Genomic DNA, 18,864 nt, shown 5'->3' with positions numbered 1-18,864 from the left:
GGAGCCGCAATTTGCAATGCGTTAGAAATAAATTTTTTATAATAAGTGAGCTTCCCAATGACTGATCTGAGCTCCTTAATGTTATGGAGCGCTGGCAGATCTCTAATACTAGTCAGATAGAATGTTCTAGGATGAATACTTTGTACATTAATTACATGAGACGAGTAGTTGAGTTCTTCTTGAAAGGAGCACTTTTCTTTGCTGCGCTTGAGTGCAGCCACAGAAAGAACTCGATAAAAACAATCTAAATCTATTAAATGCGCAGCAGGTGTACGACCTCTGACTACAATACCATCTGAATAGATTGTACAGTACAGGGCCTTTGCTGCTAACTGTTCCAGGAACCATTGAAAAACTATAGTAGATGAAGCGCTTCCATATGGTACTCTTTGTAATTGAAAGAAACTGAAGTGAGTTTTTATTACAAAGATTGCTAATACTACTCAACCAGTGGTAACTGTAAATATATCTCACGAAAATAATTTTTTTAAAAGTATCTGCCCTGTCCCAGTCTGCCCATCAATTACTCCAGACGTGGAAAAGAATCCGTCACAGTTTTTAGATTTACTGCTGCTTTAAAATCAGCACACGGACACAAACCATCCGAAAGCTTCTTTAGATTTATCAGGGGTGATGCCCATTGTCTTGCAGAAATGGGTTCGCTAATCTCACTTTCTTTCCACTTTGCATTTCCTGAGCAACTTGCTCATGTGTTACATGAGGAGCAAGTCGAGCACTAAAAGATAGCGGTCGCACAATGTCTTTATCTATAATGCGCGTCAAAGTTTTTTCCCTTCGTAGATCTGGTTCAGATAGTTTCTTGTACTTACTAAAGAAGTCAGAAATATTACTGTGTGGCACTGAGAAACTGATTTGTTGACATTGTCTTGCATGCAGTACGTGAACAACAGGTTTGTTCACCCGCTTGGTTATGACAGTAGAAGGTATCCACGATGTGGAAGTGCGAGGACGGCAAGTTCTGTTGTGAATGGCTTCACCGCAATCACTTGCACCGGTTGTCCTGCCGCGGCTATTTGCTACGCCTGTGTCGTCATACATACACGCTCTTTACATGTTGCCTTTTCATTCACATTGATAGCTTTCGGTCATGATTCAAAAAGCACTGAGGACAAGAGTTCTTCATAGATTTTTGTTGCACACATGGTGTACTATCAGACTGAAAGTTTTTACTTCTACTCTTACTGTTTGTCTGAGCCCAATGTTTAATCACTTAAACGCTATCGGATACTTTAGACCTAGTGTCTTGTGCACTTCGAACAACTGAAATATATGGATCCTCAAAATAAAACTCTGTTCAGTCCAGAATTGTTTGGGATCCCACAAGAGACAGAACTGTTTTTCAATCTGGGTCTAGCAGTTCAAGGATTGCATCAAGAATGCATGTATCTGATACACTCTGTATGACTCCATCATATAACATGGCACCCTACAGTTAATTCCGCAAGAACACTTAAACTTGCAATGCCTTGCAGCCCCGTAAGTCAGCTATCCATTGTTTTAGTATTTGTCCTGACTGCTGCTTGAGACGGAAAATTTTAAACCTTGCTGCTGCGACATGCACTTGAATATAGTAATGTTTGCCGAGCACATTAACAAGGTCGTCATATGTGACTGATTCTGAATCAATGTCTGTACATCGCTTTACATACCGGCGATAAATGTCCGGTCCCATTACCGACAAGAAATAAGCACTCTGCTCCATACGTGTTATGATGTAAGCAGCAAAATAAGCATCCAGTTGTGACCAATATTACGACCATTCTTGATCCTGACTATGGTATGGGCTAAATTTGGACGCAGCACCCCGCGGGAGTTCTGCTTGGTTGTACAATGAACAGCAGGCATTCGACCTTCTGCGCCTGAAACTGAACAATTTCAGTTGGAGACATTACTTGCGGTGAAAGACTAGATACAAAAAAGTCAAAAACAGAAATCTGGCAACACCAGGAAGTGAAAGGATGTGCACACTCACACATAGTAACCATGCAGCAGGCGAGCAATCTTTAATTTTCATCAATTTGTTTTACCTGACAAACCGTTATCAGCACAACAGTCGATTCTTTGCTTTCTACGAAAGAGAAACGAGTGGAAATTACAATTATAATATTATTAAATGAAGATTTACTTAACTTTGTATAATCCATTTCCACAGGAATGTACTGAGTATTTACAAGTGTCCCTCAATGTTGATAATGGCAGTTTTACAAGAAAGCCGGCCGGTGTGGCCGTGCGGTTCTAGGCGCTTCAGTCTGGAACCGCTACGGTCGCAGGTTCGAATCCTGATTCGGGCATGGATGTGTGTGATTCCTTAAGTTAGTTAGGTTTTAGTAGTTATAAGTTCTAGGGGACTGATGACCACAGATGTTATGTCCCATGGCGCTCAGAGCCATTTGAACCATTTTTTTTTTTTTTTTACACGAACCTTCACTTGAAGTACACAGACTTAATGTTCACAGTTAGATTTCAGCATACGACATAATACGGACGGATGCCCGATGTAAGCTATCTAAAGCGACGCTCTCATCTTAATCATTAATCACGAACGGAGCACGCGCCTTCCTCTTCTCAACTGTATCTCCGACAGCCTGTGGTGGCGCTGTTGAGCTGGGAGTGAGGATGTGGCTTCGTCAGCGCCTCCCATTCGTCGTCGGAGTATGCAGCGAGACATCTGTGTCTTGCTATCTTCTGTGGTACTGATGCAAGTTGACGACTTTTCTATGGCATCGCAGTCTTAAGACCATAGCACACACTTGAGATTTACATGGGTGCTGCGTTTTTTGCCCGCGTCTCTCTAACGTTCTTACAGGCAGTATCTATCTTTCATGTAGTCATGCATGCTTGCAGTCTTACATATAGCCTCTACCAATTCCTGTCAGCAATTTTTCATTTGCCATCCATCTCAGTGTTTCGATGTCTATATTCTCAGTTAATTTTTATAATTTCGCATTTATACATGTACATGTATATTTATATATGTACTCTGCAAGCCAATATTTGGGGCATGGTGGACGACGACACCTTCCTGTACACAATAGCATCATAAGCAAATAGTAGCAGATTGTTTCTCACCCTGTAATCGTAGCGTATTGTCAATTAAATTCAATGTCTAGTGTCTTATTCAAGGATTAGGACTGGAGCTTGCCTTTTTGTCAGTTTTATCTTCCGCTGCTTGCAGTATTTCATATTTCAGAGTTACCCATTCTGCGTCTGCTGCATTCCTTTCTCCTGTTAAGTCAGTAGTTGCCTAATGTTACCTTTTATTCAACACGTCGGGTACTTGCAAATTATCTAAATCTCGTCCCCGAAATTTCCTACTTTTTTTGCAATCTGTTGTTTTGTAGGACCCAGCGAATAAATTATGGTAGGGCTCACATGTGACACCGAAAATGATTTATAATTTAAAATTATGTTTAGAAATCCCTGTCGTAAAATTCTGTACACCGAGTTAACAATAGACATAGGACAGCTATATGCATATAGACAGATTGTGGTAGTAACGCGTACACAAGGTATAAAACTCATGCGCGTTCGTGGAGCTGCCATTTGTATCGTCAAGTGATTCATGCGAATGGAATTAACAGACTTTGAAAGCGGATTGGTAGCTGGAACTAGACGCATGGGACATTCCATTTTAGATATCGTTAGGGAATCCAGTGTTCCGAGATACACAGTGTCAAAAGCGTGCAGCGAATATCAAATTTCAGGCATTACCTCTCACCACAGACAACGCAGTGGCCGATGTCCTTCATTTAACGACAGAGAGCAGCAGCGTTTGCGTAGATATTCGTCAGTGCTAGCAGACCAGCTACAGTGCGTGAACTACCATCAAATATCAGTGTAGGATGTACGACGAACGTATCCGTTAGGACAGTATGGCGAAATATGTCGTTAACGGTCTATGGCAGCAGACGAACGACGCGAGTGCCTTCGCTAACAGCACGATATAGCCTGCAGCGCCTCTCCTGAGCTCGTCACCATATTGTTTGGATTCGAGATGACTGGAATACCATGGCATGATCAGATTAGTCCCCATTTCAGTTGATGAGAATTGTTGGTAGGGTTCGAGCGCGGTACAGATCACAAGAACCCATGGACCCCTCAACGAGGAGCTATGAAAGGTTGTGGTGGCTCCATAATGGTGTCGACTGTGTTTACCCGACTTGAAGAGGGTCCTCTGATCCAAGGCAACCGATCATTGACTGTACATAGTTACGTTCGGCAATTTGGAGACCATTTGCTGCCTTTCATCTTCTTCATGTTCCCAAACAACCGTTTCATGTCAAGAGACCACAACCGTGCCCAATTCGTTTTCTGAATGTTCTGAACAGTTCGAGACAATGATTTGGCCAACCAGATAGCCCGACATGTATCCGATCGAATATTTTGGAGTCATAATCGAGAGGTCAGTTCGTGCACACGATTCTACAGCGGCAATGCTCGCAGTTGTGGACGTCTATAGCGGCACCATGGCTCAGTATTTCTGCACGGGTCTTCCAACAACTTATTGAGTCCATAACACGTCGAGATGCGGCACTAATTCAGGCAGAAAGATGTCCGATACTATATTAGAAGAAATCCCTAGATTTTTGTCAGGTCAGAGTAAAATCAAAAGCACAAAAGTGCTCATTGTAGCAGTGGTGCGATTTCTTGCTCTCAAAAGCGGTCTGTTCGACTTTGTACTGTTGATTCGTAATGTGAATTCGGGGTGAGTAGGATGAAGCTGCCTCCAGCGTCTATTAAACTAAGCGTCTTCGTAGGTCTTGGTAGGCGCCGGCTGTTGGTCTGCGTCGTCTGTGACGGAATTAGTCATCTCCCAGAACAGTGACGCAGTCGGACCTCGTAGTAGTGGGCACAAATCAGAAGTGAAAAACTGATTAGGCACAGTCTCGAGACTTTTTAAAATATAACATTTGCTTGACTAAAATTGCAGTCCCGCAATTAGATTCTGGGTCGAGATTTAAAAGAGTCGTAAAATTTGGTAGGCTCTCGATTTTAGGTGTGCCCACTTTTTGTAAGAAACCTACATCTCTTTTAACAATCTGACAAGGCCTCTAGTTTAAAGCAACATTCAGTTTTATTGATGTTAGGAGCCGTAACAACAAAAGCATTCTGATGCATTGTAGGATACATATGAAAAGCAAGATGACTTACGAAGATGAAAATTCAGCGCCTGGTCCTGCACCCGCTCCTCTCTCCAGTTCTTCCGTCCAGTCCACCAACGGCAGTGAACATTTCTACTGCGGACCTTGCAGCAGCCAGTTGTGTTTTGGTTTCGTCGGGGCCGTTGCTGGGCGGGTGCCGGCGCGAGCGCTGTTGCAGCACCGGGGTGCAGTCCCCGCATTTGCGCTTTGCCGGTCTTTCAAATTTCTCACGTGGTGCTTTCAGCATGGTATATTGCTCCCCCCGTCTACGCCTATGCACTCCGTTCGTTGGTTTCATGAACGACGATGGCTGAGAGGCATGCTGGTAGCTCTGGTCACTACTGAGATACGTGTGTAAGGCACCCAAAGCGGCCTTACTTTTGCCCTTCTTTCTTGTTTTCGAAACTTTCATATTTGTCTGAGTGTTACCTGAAAGAACATGGGACGGTAAGCCATCCTCCATCGCTTCCTGATAGGTGAATAAATATGGTTTTTCAGCTGTATCAGGTTGCGGTTGTTCGACAGCGTGACTCTCCACCTCTTCCTGCTGAACATGCCGTGGTTCTGAAGCTGGTGCTGTAAAACCTTGGACTGTCTCACTCGACAGGGATTCTAATGTAGGTCTGTCGATAATCGAACTTTCCATTGGCAGATGCACAGGGCGCCGGTCTTCATTCGTGTAGTCATTCGGAGGGTGGTCCATCGACCTATAAACCCGCCACGTCTGCGGTTGACGCTATATGATATGGACTATGACTATTACCTACGCCGGCACGATGGGCAAGTACGACGCGATGTGCTTACGTAAATCAGATCGAATAGATCCAACTATCTATGTGATAGTAGTACACACTGCACCATTTCCGTTTGTTATACTGATAACATGTCCGTACGAACGTAAAGCATTTTGCAATTTAGTGCTTTGGGTATTCTCACGGTTCGAATCCCATAACCGGCGTGTTGTACACTTCAAACAGCTCTAAGCACTATGGGACTTAACATCTGATGTCATCAGTCCCCTAGAGTTAGAACTACTTAAACCTAAATAACTTAAGGACATTACACACATCCATGACCGAGGCAGGATTCGAACCCGCGACCGTAGCAGCAGCGCGGTTCCGTACTGAAACGCCTAGAACCGCTCAGCCACAGCGGCCGGCTTGTTGTAAAGTAACATCACTATTGCTTCGGTCAGCATGCCTAGATTTTCCGATAACGTCATTTTCCAACAGATAACTTGCTTTTCTAACTTGAGAAGACACGAATGCTGGTAGAAGTCCAACTTCATTCCTTCCAATTCGTCTGCTGCAAGCACAAAACATCTCGTATCCAAGCGTGGATTTCGAATCCTGCTCTCTTTAGTGCGTTCCTGTCGAAAGTGCATTGAATTCGTAGAAGTTGTAATTTACCCTCACCCTCCTTCCTTCTTCACCTATTGTCCATATTAAACAATGGCCAGTCCAACTAATTAATAAGCAATGTCTTTTATGAAGATTTGAGAGGAGCGAAGACTACAATAAACTTCCAAGTTTAGTTAGTTTGTCATGTTGAGATGGCTCCAGTTCTTCTTGTCTAGGGGTTGCAACGGGACATACACCTCTAGCATTACTTTTCCCCAACAGTGGTTCTCGATTCAAGTATTATTTTTCGAATTCTGGACAGGTCAGTATTATCTCAGCTGCATTTCTGAAAACTTTCATATAATTTTGTACGCGGTAAGTTATATTTCAGGTTAAAATTTATGAAAAGGAATAGCTTTATTTTATATGTTACAATCGATAAGTACAAGCTCTGAATGTACAGTTAAAATTACTTTTTAGAAACATTTGAAATAACGAATTACTTGGTACACCTAAAATTTCTATTATTAATTAGTATTGTTTATTGTGTTTATTTCTGTATTCATTTATGAAATAATTGTAGAAATTAATAGAAATTTATTTGTCAAGAAAAACTGTAAACTCTTTGGAATATGACTATTAACACAGAGTGAAATGGCTACAGGCATGCCACTGATATGATCAGACGTATTTTTGTATTTTGTGCAAACAATGTAATTTCGGCTTTGTTGACATAAAACTTCACTGTGTGATATGCTGAAATGCGACAAAATATATTAACGTAACAGCAAAAATTCTCCAACAACAATCTTCAAATTTATTTAGATAATTTCAGCCATGAGGACCTGAACTATGAGAATTTCAGCTTCAAGAATCAGATACCTAGGCAAGAAAAACTCGAGCCAACCCTAAACGAAAAACTATGTAAACTAGAAAGTTTTTGTAATCTTTACTCCTCTCAAATTTTTCATAAAAGACTTTACTTATTGTGGACAATAGCTGGAATTAGGAAGGAGGGGGAGATTACAGGGTCTGATTTCTAAAGCTGAAAATCTAACCTCAGGTCCTCATGGCTGGTTTGAACTAAATAAATTGGAAGAGTGTTGTTACAGAATTTTTTAGGTAAATATATTTTCCACTGATTTTGTCACATTTTAGTATATCATACAGTATTCTGATTTTTCACATTAACAAAGCCGAAATTCCATTGTTCTCACCTATTATACAAACATACGTCCGATTACATCAGAGGCTAGCTTACGACTCTTTCGCTTTGCAGAAATAACAATATTCTAAGGGCTTTAAAATTTTCCTTGACAAATGAATTCTTATTAGTTTTCGTTCCATTATTAATTTTGGTTATTATTTCATAAATGAATCCAGAAATAAATTAGTAAACAGTACAGTATTGCGTAAATAATAAAGGAAATTTTGAGTGTGCAAATAATTCGTAATTTCAAATGTTTCTAAAAATATTTCTAAAAAAAGAACTATACATTCAGAACTAGTACTTATCGATTATAGCATCGAAACTAAAATACTTCGTTAAATAATTCCTTTTCGTAAATTTTAACTTGAAGTATAACGTACTGTGTACGAAATTATATGAAAATTTTTAGAAAAGCAACAGATAATACTGACCTGTCCAAAATTCGAAAAACAGTACTGGTATCGACAACTGCTGTTGACGAAATGTAATACTAGACGAGGATGTCCCTTTACAAAGTGTTTGCAGCCATTTCACTCTCCAATTTTCGAAAAAGTCACCAAAATCTCACCAACACAGACGATTGTAGCGAAGTCGCTTCCACCAAGCTACTGGATGACGCGTGCCAATGTAAACACAACCGCGCAAGCGGAGCTTGCTGCAAGGACGTGTTGATGTGTCGGTCAGCCATCAAAATATCGGCCACGCCCAACTTCGGAAACCAGTGCGTTCACCTCGGTACAGCCGTTGACATTCTTATTCCAAAAATTGCTTAGCCCTGAATGTGATATTTTCTTTATTTTGCGCTTTAATACAGTATCTTAGTTGTTTCTCGCATCGTAGCTTCCGTTTTTTCTTATCTTACGCGTGCAAATTCCTCTCTGACTTAGCGCTCCTGATTCCTTCTTTCCACTTTGTTTTCCGGCACCCTCTTCTTCTATTAGTTGGAACCTATTCCATTATCTTCTTAGGCCTTCTGTTCTCACCCAAAAGGCATACATGTCCACACCATTCCAATCGTTTTGCTGCGACTGGTTTAGTTACAGTGGTGTCCAGGTTCAGTCTCTCTCCTGTTTCTACATTCTTAATTTTACCCCTTTGCGTCAACCAATTCACCACCACCAAAATCCCGTCTCCAGTAACGCAGGATTTCCTCTTAATTATTTCAGACGTTTCCAATAATTCTGCTCCATAGGTTGCTACATGTTCTACGAAAGTTTTAAGTGTCCTTATCCTTATTTCTGACCTAATACGTGTGCCACATAAAACTCCGTTCTGTTCTTTGGTTATTTCTCTAACTTGGCGAATGTGGTTCTTAATTTCGCTTTTACTGGACCCACCATTGTTAGTAATGACTCCCAAATTTTTATGAATCGACAGACGTTACTACTCTAAAATCTGGCGTCAAGTGTTCGTTCAGTCACTATTCCACTAACCAACTACTCCGTTTCCTCCAAATTAATGGTTAAAACCTATTTCTGAAATCCTCTGCTCAGGTTTCATCCTCATCCCCTACTAAAGTGACTTAGCCATTAGCATAATACAAAATTAATAACTTTTCATCATTTACAGACTCACGCATACTACAACAGGAACTTTTCCATAACCTTAATACTGAACTCAAGTATATTTTAAGAAACGTTGGTTTGATCGCACTTCCTCATAATCATTTGCTCAGTGTAATCTCCCAAGATATTTTTTTACCTACTTTAATTCTACATATTGCGCCATTGTATAAAGCGCTAAAAGCATGAACATAAAAATGACTCACTCCATTCTCTAACACTGCAGTTCAAAATTGGGCGGGGGGGGGGGGGGGGGGGGAGCTATCTAAGACTTTCTTAAGATCAATGAATACCATTTGGTTCTTTAAATGTCTGTCCAGTCTTTTTTCCGCAAGTTGTCTTAGATAAAACATTATTCACTGTGCCTGATTTTCCAGCCCGATTCCCACTCTGCTCTTTTTCGTCCAAAATCCGTGATTCCATTTTCTTCTTTATAATTCTCCCATATAATCTAAAGACTGAAGTTGTGACACACACTGCTATATTGTTTGAGCACTTTTTCCTGTCACTCTTCTTATGTATGTTAGATATATATGATGTATTCAATGGTCTAGTAAATGTTTCCCTCTTAGGAATAGAGTGAAAACTTTAGTCATCAATATCAGAAGTTGTGGAAAATTTCGATGGGCATCCATTTGGACTTGAAGCTCGTCCATTCTTTATAGCGATAAGCATTATTTTGACTTCTAGGGGCATAATTATTTTGTCCTCTTCATACGGTTTATCCGAGATAAACAATTCATCTTAATTTTTATAAAAAAAATTTGAATGGTTTTTAGTAAAGAGGTTCCCATAACAGTTTCTCCATTCTTCCAACAGGAGAATTCTTTCTATTCTGTTACATCGCATACATTTCAGAGTTCTCCATGCTTCATCCATCTCCAATATGTTGAACAATCTGCTTACTTGTATTGCCCCAGGCATCAATCTTAGCATTCGTGACAGCTTTATTCAGTTCTGTTCCGTATTTTAACTTAGCCATTATTTTCCTTGTTCTTTCACTTGACATACACTCCCGGAAATTGAAATAAGAACACCGTGAATTCATTGTCCCAGGAAGGGGAAACTTTATTGACACATTCCTGGGGTCAGATACATCACATGACCACACTGACAGAACCACAGGTACATAGACACAGGCAACAGAGCATGCACAATGTCGGCACTAGTACAGTGTATATCCACCTTTCGCAGCAATGCAGGCTGCTATTCTCCCATGGAGACGATCGTAGAGATGCTGGATGTAGTCCTGTGGAACGGCTTGCCATGCCATTTCCACCTGGCGCCTCAGTTGGACCAGCGTTCGTGCTGGACGTGCAGACCGCGTCAGACGACGCTTCACCCAGTCCCAAACATGCTCAATGGGGGACAGATCCGGAGATCTTGCTGGCCAGGGTAGTTGACTTACACCTTCTAGAGCACGTTGGGTGGCACGGGATACATGCGGACGTGCATTGTCCTGTTGGAACAGCAAGTTCCCTTGCCGGTCTAGGAATGGTAGAACGATGGGTTCGATGACGGTTTGGATGTACCGTGCACTATTCAGTGTCCCCTCGACGATCACCAGAGGTGTACGGCCAGTGTAGGAGAGCGCTCCCCACACCATGATGCCGGGTGTTGGCCCTGTGTGCCTCGGTCGTATGCAGTCCTGATTGTGGCGCTCACCTGCACGGCGCCAAACACGCATACGACCATCATTGGCACCAAGGCAGAAGCGACTCTCATCGCTGAAGACGACACGTCTCCATTCGTCCCTCCATTCACGCCTGTCCCGACACCACTGGAGGCGGGCTGCACGATGTTGGGGCGTGAGCGGAAGACGGCCTAACGGTGTGCGGGACCGTAGCCCAGCTTGATGGAGACGGTTGCGAATGGTCCTCGCCGATACCCCAGGAGCAACAGTGTCCCTAATTTGCTGGGAAGTGGCGGTGCGGTCCCCTACGGCACTGCGTAGGATCCTACGGTCTTGGCGTGCATCCGTGCGTCGCTGCGGTCCGGTCCCAGGTCGACGGGCACGTGCACCTTCCGCCGACCACTGGCGACAACATCGATGTACTGTGGAGACCTCACGCCCCACGTGTTGAGCAATTTGGCGGTACGTCCACCTGGCCTCCCGCATGCCCACTATACGCCCTCGCTCAAAGTCCGTCAACTGCACATACGGTTCACGTCCATGCTGTCGCGGCATGCTACCAGTGTTAAAGACTGCGATGGAGCTCCGTATGCCACGGCAAACTGGCTGACACAGACGGCGGCGGTGCACAAATGCTACGCAGCTAGCGCCATTCGACGGCCAACACCGCGGTTCCTGGTGTGTCCGCTGTGCCGTGCGTGTGATCATTGCTTGTACAGCCCTCTCGCAGTGTCCGGAGCAAGTATGGTGGGTCTGACACACCGGTGTCAATGTGTTCTTTTTTCCATTTCCAGGAGTGTATAAGCTGCATGTTCCCTTCCTTTCTGTACAAATTTCTCAATGTTCTTATTCCAAAATTCACTTCTCTTTAGAATTCGTGAGCTGCCCTGCAATACTTTTAAGGCTTCCTTAGCTGCTTCTCCAACACATCTAAGAATATCTTGAAACGTGTTGTTCCCAGAAGAATATGTTGCAGGTTGCGTTATTCAATTTAAATTCCGTCTTCGCCCATACTGGAATACTGTTCATCAGTTCTCCAAATTTTTAGGATGTATTTCGTGTGCGTCTTCAGCACCGCATTTCGCCTTAATTTTTGAAAGATTTGTATTAATTTGAAAAATATTGTAGTTTTCAGAATGTAATGGTCAGTATCACATTCTGCACGTGCATGCACTGTCACGTCCGAATTAATTGATTTCGATCTTCATGCTTGAACTAATTTGAAACATTAGTGAATGTTGCTGACGTGTTTCTGTAAGTCGTTCACTGCTATCATTCACATATTTTTCTCCATATCATTCAACGGCTGCATCCATTAGTCTGGACCCAACATGGACGCTAAAACAGTCTATAAGAATTCTATCTATTTCCTATTGTTGAGACTGTCCAATATTTGGCTTACTTTCACATCAAGGTCATCATTGGTATTAACTCCGCCATTTGACGGAGCTTACATTCGAATTGATACCACTTCACACTCTCTTAGTTTATGCTCTCCATTTATAAACATCTCATTCATTGCATCAAAATTCTTAATCTTTCTGGTTAAGTTTATCTTGGTACTTACCAAGACGTGATACTTTACTTACATAATATTTCGTGCAGTTAATGGTAACCGTCGTACTCAACACCACCTGGATATTAATTCAAATTTCAGAGTTGACTTTCAAGTTTGCCTTGTGAAGAATACGCGATTCCGCGTTAATTCATTCCCGTGCAATAACACTAGACTGAAGTGAAGAAATTATTATCATCAGCATTTAGTTGACAACTTGAGGAGACATCGTGGCGTACAGTTCCTGACTACAAGACTGTGAGCTAATATACTGGGCTAAACCCCAAGACCAACTATAGTATCTAGTTGAGTGAGCGTAAGCAAGTTGAAGGCGATCCATACATCGGATAAGCACGTTAAAAACGCCGCACTTTTTTTGTGTGACATAAGCTATCTGTCGACAATAATTTTCCTCTTGTACTTTCCTTTCGTGTCTACTATGACTTAAGACAGCAGAAGCTCACCAGCAGTCTTCCCAGTGTTCGATACAGTCATCACACGACACAGAAATTCAGTTGCTACCTTAAGAATACGAAGAAAAATTCTATATTATGTTCTGCGAAAATTTATGGAAATGTCTCCTGGTGGCATTACTTACTGGGATGTAGGACGTGTATAATGATGTTTTCTGATTTACCTAATTATGTCTTTCTTTATTTATCATAGTTAGTCCTACGGTATTGCCTCTGTGGTATCAGCGGTCCCCAAAGTTAAGGGCTCTGTCAGGCTGGGCTCGCACTCGGATGGGTGATCATGCGGTCTGCCGAGCGCTGTTGGTAAGAGAGGTGCACTCAGCCCTTGTGAGGCAAACTGAGGAGCTACTTGACTGAGAAGTAGCGGCTCCGGTCTCGTAAACTGACACAAGGCCGGGAGAGCCGTGTGCTGACCACGTGCCCCTCCAAATCCGTATTCAGCAAAGCCTGTGTGCTGAGGATGACACTGTCGGCGCCGTTGGGCATTCCTGGCATATTCGAGAAGACTTTAGTTTAGTTTAGATTTATTTACCATTATTACTTCATAACTGTTTTTAAACGTTTATGTTATCCCACTTCTCGGATCAATACCGTAAGTCAGGGACATAATACATTGGCTGCATTAATTTTATTTTTAAAGTTTCATCAAGGCGGACCTGTATCGGTGCCACCATGCACATTTACAGCTTCAAAATGTCAAAGATAAATACGATGCAGCTGTTGTCGACTTGCAGTCACCGTGAAGTTTCTGAAATTCGCACGAGCTGTATGACACCGTGAATATATCGCACTGTTTGTTGTATGACCATAAAGCTTGTACACGGAAGAGAGGGGAGAGAGGAGACTAGTGTTACTACTGTAACGGTCGGAATTAAATCCGGTCATCAGCGGCTCGGACGTGATTGTTATCCACTGGCGTGTCTCTTGGGACGGACGTATCTAGTAGGCTTAGCTATTAAAATTTGACATTATACTGCCATCTAAGAGTACAGGTCATGCAAAAATAGATCCCGCTCAATCGAACGCCAGTGTAGGATTTGTTGCCATCGAGTCAGGTGCACCGCTCGACTAGCAAAAATACTGAGGCACAACTTGATCGCAGCTGAAGATGCCGTCAGTGCAAAGCAAGTTAAAGGACAAAATTCCTCATAGTCAAACACGCCCAGCGGTTACAAATGTCTACCTGTTTATGAAGAACGAAGTTGTGCTAGGCGTTCTACTTAAACTAAAATCCACTTTGATACGAGTGGCCAGAGGAACAAGTGTATCGTTTAGTTCCCTTCAGAAAATCAAGAGAGAACTAGAAAGATTTCACGCAATGGAATCTTTGACAGTTTCAACACCTCATAAGGAAAGACCCATGTGTTGCAAGGCAAATGTATGGAATTTTAATTATCAAGTCGTTCTCCATGTGGTGAATAATTTGTACATTTTAGGTAAAAAAAGCCTCTCTTAAAAAAAATTTACAAAAAGTTACACAGTGTGATAAATTTTGAAGAAAGTATGAACGCATTTCCTGAAATCCTTCGCTGTCTATAATTTAGACTGAAGAACATGGCGAATAACCGAAAATTACTTCAGGAAGAAAGTAGCATCATGGCAAAACGGATTGCTTACTTAAAAAGAATCCGAGAGTACAGACTTGAATGTAGTGCTATTGTCTATATGGACGAGACATATGTCGACACTTGTTAAACAGAAAAGTATGGATGGAATGGCAAATCACTAAGGGAGCTGTGGAACCTGTTTCGAAACGAAAGCAGAATTATCATCATCCATGCTGGCTGGAAGGATGGTTTTGTATCGAATGCCTGCGTAAAGTTTAAAGCTGGCCAGAGGGCAAGCGATTATTACAACGGCATAGACTTCTAAAATTATGAAAAGTGGCTAAGGGATTGATTAATTCTTACTATACTGACTCGTACTCACCTCGTCATGCATATCGGCCCTTACCACAGTAAGTAAAACAACAGTGCTCCAACATCGACCTTCGCGAGGAAAGAAATGACGTTCTGCTTAACAGAAAAGGGAATTTCGATTCAGAAGGACAAGCTGAAACCCGAGTTGAAGTCATTGATCAAAATGAACAGGCAAGGCCGCATCATTATAAAGCAGACAGTACTTCAACCAAATATGGTGACACAGTGCTACAACTTCCTCCATCTCATCCAGGACTGAATCCTGTAGCAGTGATATGGGCAAGAGTGAATAACGGCGTCTGTAAATGTGGCAGAATGGACACACTACCAACACTTATAGCTGGAAAAATTGATTCTATAACAAAAGAAAAAAGGAAGAAACGCTTTGAGAACATAAAGAAATTCAATAACATTCTGTGATGGGTTAGTGGACCAAACGTTGGAGACGATCATAAATGTAGGAAAAGGTAATAGTGATAGTCATAGTGATGGAAGCAATACTGATTCCGCTAGTGAAGATGAAAGTGAATCAAGTGACACTACCAAAGGAAGTGAAAGAGAAACGTAGGTAGAATAATTTCTAAACGTATTTCATGTGTGGAAATAGTGATAGTGAAAAATCCACAGCATTTTGTCAAACGATGGGTTGTATTATTTGTATTGTAAAAAGTTTTTGATGGTACTGAGCCACAGTCATGCCATCCTTTTTAAAAGAATAAACCTCCATTTGACTGTGTATTATTGTATTAACTTTTGTACTATTCAGATTTGGTCATCTATGTCATTATCAAGTACAATGCTAGAAGTTGTTAGATCATTATTAAGTCATGTCTGGTAAGGCAGTCCACAGCAGGTAAACAAGGATAACTCATTCTTAGCCTTGTTTACCTGCTTTGGAGTGCCTTAACAAATATGACTTAACAAAAGTCGGACAACTTTTGGCACTATACTTGATAATGTTATAGAGGACTTGATTACCTCCTTTGGACTGCCTTAACAGACATGATTAAATAATGGTCTAACAACTTTTAGCATTGTATTTAATAATGGCATAAAGGAAGAACTCTTGATAATAAAAAAGATAAATAAATAATACACAGTCAAATGGCGCTTTATTCTTTAAAAGTATTTGTGATGTATAGTTGTGTCTGCAATTATTCGAAAAATCTGCGAACATCTTCTTACCAATGAAGCTACTACTGACCACCAAACATTACGTTTCATATGGCTATGGTTATGAAATAAACCCACTTTTGTTATTTACAGTCGTGCTGCCACTAACCCCTTCGCTCGTTCCCTAAACAGAAATAATTCTGCAGCCCCCCTCCCCCAATTGCCTTTCCCCTCCTGCACATAAGAATGTCCTCATGTGCTTGCATGAAGTGTGCAGTGAAACACATAGAACTGAACTAAATAGTATACTTACTAACGCAGGATTTGAAATATTCTAAACTTTTCCCAATGGTTTCACTCAAAGGTAGCTTAAGACATTTGCCATCTGCAAATATGTGCTCAAAGTTCAGTGAAGAGTAGCAAATAGAAATTTCTAAAATATATGGTACTTAATTGGTGTTTATTTTGAAGGTACCTGCCTGAATCACCACGATGGCTGATAAATAAAGGGCGCACAGAAGAGGCTTTCAAGGTCCTGGAACGTATAGCGCGCACAAATGGCAAAACTTTGTCTCCTGACATCAAGAAAAAGATTAATTTTCTGTCTCAACAAAGAACTGTAAACATGGGGATTGGAACCATCATAACCAACAAGAATCTCCTGAAAAATACGATTTTACTTGTGCTCAGCAGGTGAGTGGAGCAAAATGTTAAGTTCATTAGTTTATAATGCATTGCAATTAGCTTAGATTGATGATAAAACATTCTTCCTTATTATCCTTTCGAAAATTATATAATTTCTGTTAATAACATCATTAAGAGTGTCTTTCAATAAATAATAACAACTTCTTCCTCATAGCGTTTTGATTCACAAATGATGGAATTTGGTAACAATACTAGCCAGTATTTCTTTTTTTCTACATAGTATACATCATGTTCTACGAGCTTGCATCAGGGATGTATTCTTTGTTGGTTAAAGCTCAATCTTGAATTCATAGCCATATTTTCACGCCATGAATAGCACTCCATTATCTTCAAAGTGGGTCCCACATAGAGAATCTTAAGTGATTCAAAATGATGGAAGTCCGATGCCCCATATCTGAGCAATAGGGTGAATGAGGCAACGACATCCGATCGATTTTGGGGATGTGTTGTCGGTTCTGTGACTTGTATGTGGCTGTCCGTTATCGAGATGGAGCAAGATACTTGCAGAAAGAACATGGTTGTTCTTGAGTTTGTCCACAGCCTTGGCGTACGCCTCTTAGTTACTGAGTGCCCCTTTTGTCAACAGATCCACGAGACTGACGACTTTACTTTTTCAAATGACTGCTGCAGAGGGAGCTGCCTCGAATTTCTTCTTTGTTGGTTATCCAAGGTGTTGAAAATTTTGCGACTTCTTTCTTGTTTCCAGCTCAATGTCATGCATGCAGATTTCATCGCCTGTAACGATTTGTCACAGAGAGGTCTCTGCATAGGCCTCAAACTACCCCACCGGTTCAGATGAAACGGCTTTCCTCTTAGTCTTGTGATCTGTTATGAGGATTCGTGGAATCCATGCTGAGCACACTGTGGAACATCCAAGGGTCGTACAATGCTCTTTAAATGCTGTAGTACCAACTGTCGAGTTCTCATGCTCCTACCTGCGTGATTAAAAAGATTAATGGCATCCAAGCGATTCACCATGTTGGAAACAGTAATCGTGACAGGTCGTCCCGAACATCTTCGATAATAAAGCTCAGTTTTAGCACTACTTGACGCTTTAACCCTTTTACCCATCGAACAATAGTATGTCTATCATCTGGATCATTACCACACACTGCCCACGAAAGTTATGCATGTTCACCACCGTTTTTATTACCACAACGATGAACTAATTGCAGCACGTTGCTTAGAACGAGTGTCTTGTGCAGATGTCATTTTCACAGTTCAGTGTGGCCTACCATCTGTTAGAGTTATTTTAAATTTTACACGCACGCAAATTTGAAACAACTTAAAAAAGAAGAAATGGGAGCAGTATTTATTGAATAACACTCAGCTTCATGTGTCAGTATTCTGCCCAAATGTAGTTTATCACGTAGTAACCCTACACGTTCTTCTGTCTTGCGCCATCTTAGTCAGGGTCGTGTAGTTTCCACTTCCCCTTATGTGATATTGTGTGTCCCCCCACAAGCTAGTCGTTCCAAGTGTCTGTAAGTAAGCACTTCTGTCTCAACGAATTTTCCATCTATTATTCTTGCTTCCTCTGCTTCACCTTATCCTTTCCAAAACACGTTCTTGGCTGACTATTTCTAACCATCTTATTATCTACAGTTTCCTCCGCATACAAATCTCAACTGTTTCTGTCCTTTTTTCATCCTTTCGTCCCAGATTCCATGTTTTTGCCCGATATAGTGACACATTTCAGACAAAACACTTGGCCAACATTTTCTGCAGACTTTCATCCGTTTGGCACATTATAATCTCCACTTCCAATCGAATGTCTCATTCGCTATAAAAATGCGAGCTTTCACGTTCTGATAACATCTCAGTTCTTCAGTGAAAACATTTCCAAAATATTTAAATGCTCTTACTGGGCTAATAATAACTTGCCCTATCATGATATTTGTCAGTCTCGTTCCGGTGCCGTTAATCATATTCTTTGGTTTTCCTGTAGCGTTTCTCATCCTATATGCCACATAAATATCAATGATATGTTTTAGCATTTTATCTACATTTCGTTCTTTTTCAGTCACTAATACCACCTCATCATCTATCTTATCCTTTCTATTCTCTTCCAACCAATACATACTCCTCTTTTTGCATTTGAGCCTTTCGTAACAATCTCTTCCAAATAGCAAAGGGAAGAGGCAACAACACTGTCTAACGGCCCTTCCAGTACTGCTTACTTCCGACAATTC

The 18,864-nt window shown here is 41.4% G+C and overlaps 1 protein-coding gene across 1 annotated transcript in view; it reads left to right on the top strand.

Annotated features, from left to right (window-relative positions):
• The window catches only part of LOC126354878 (carcinine transporter-like), a 109,476-nt gene that overhangs the window by 62,123 nt on the left and 28,489 nt on the right, over positions 1-18,864 (top strand). Inside the window, exon 6 of the mRNA XM_050004896.1 lies at positions 16,439-16,660. Within this exon, the coding sequence (XP_049860853.1) occupies positions 16,439-16,660 (222 nt within the window). The remainder of the gene's footprint in view (positions 1-16,438; positions 16,661-18,864) is intronic.

Source organism: Schistocerca gregaria, chromosome 3 (assembly GCF_023897955.1).
Source record: "Schistocerca gregaria isolate iqSchGreg1 chromosome 3, iqSchGreg1.2, whole genome shotgun sequence".
Taxonomy (NCBI): domain Eukaryota; kingdom Metazoa; phylum Arthropoda; class Insecta; order Orthoptera; family Acrididae; genus Schistocerca; species Schistocerca gregaria.
Note: the sequence above shows the minus strand (reverse complement) of the source record. Positions and strands in the feature narration are given on the sequence as shown.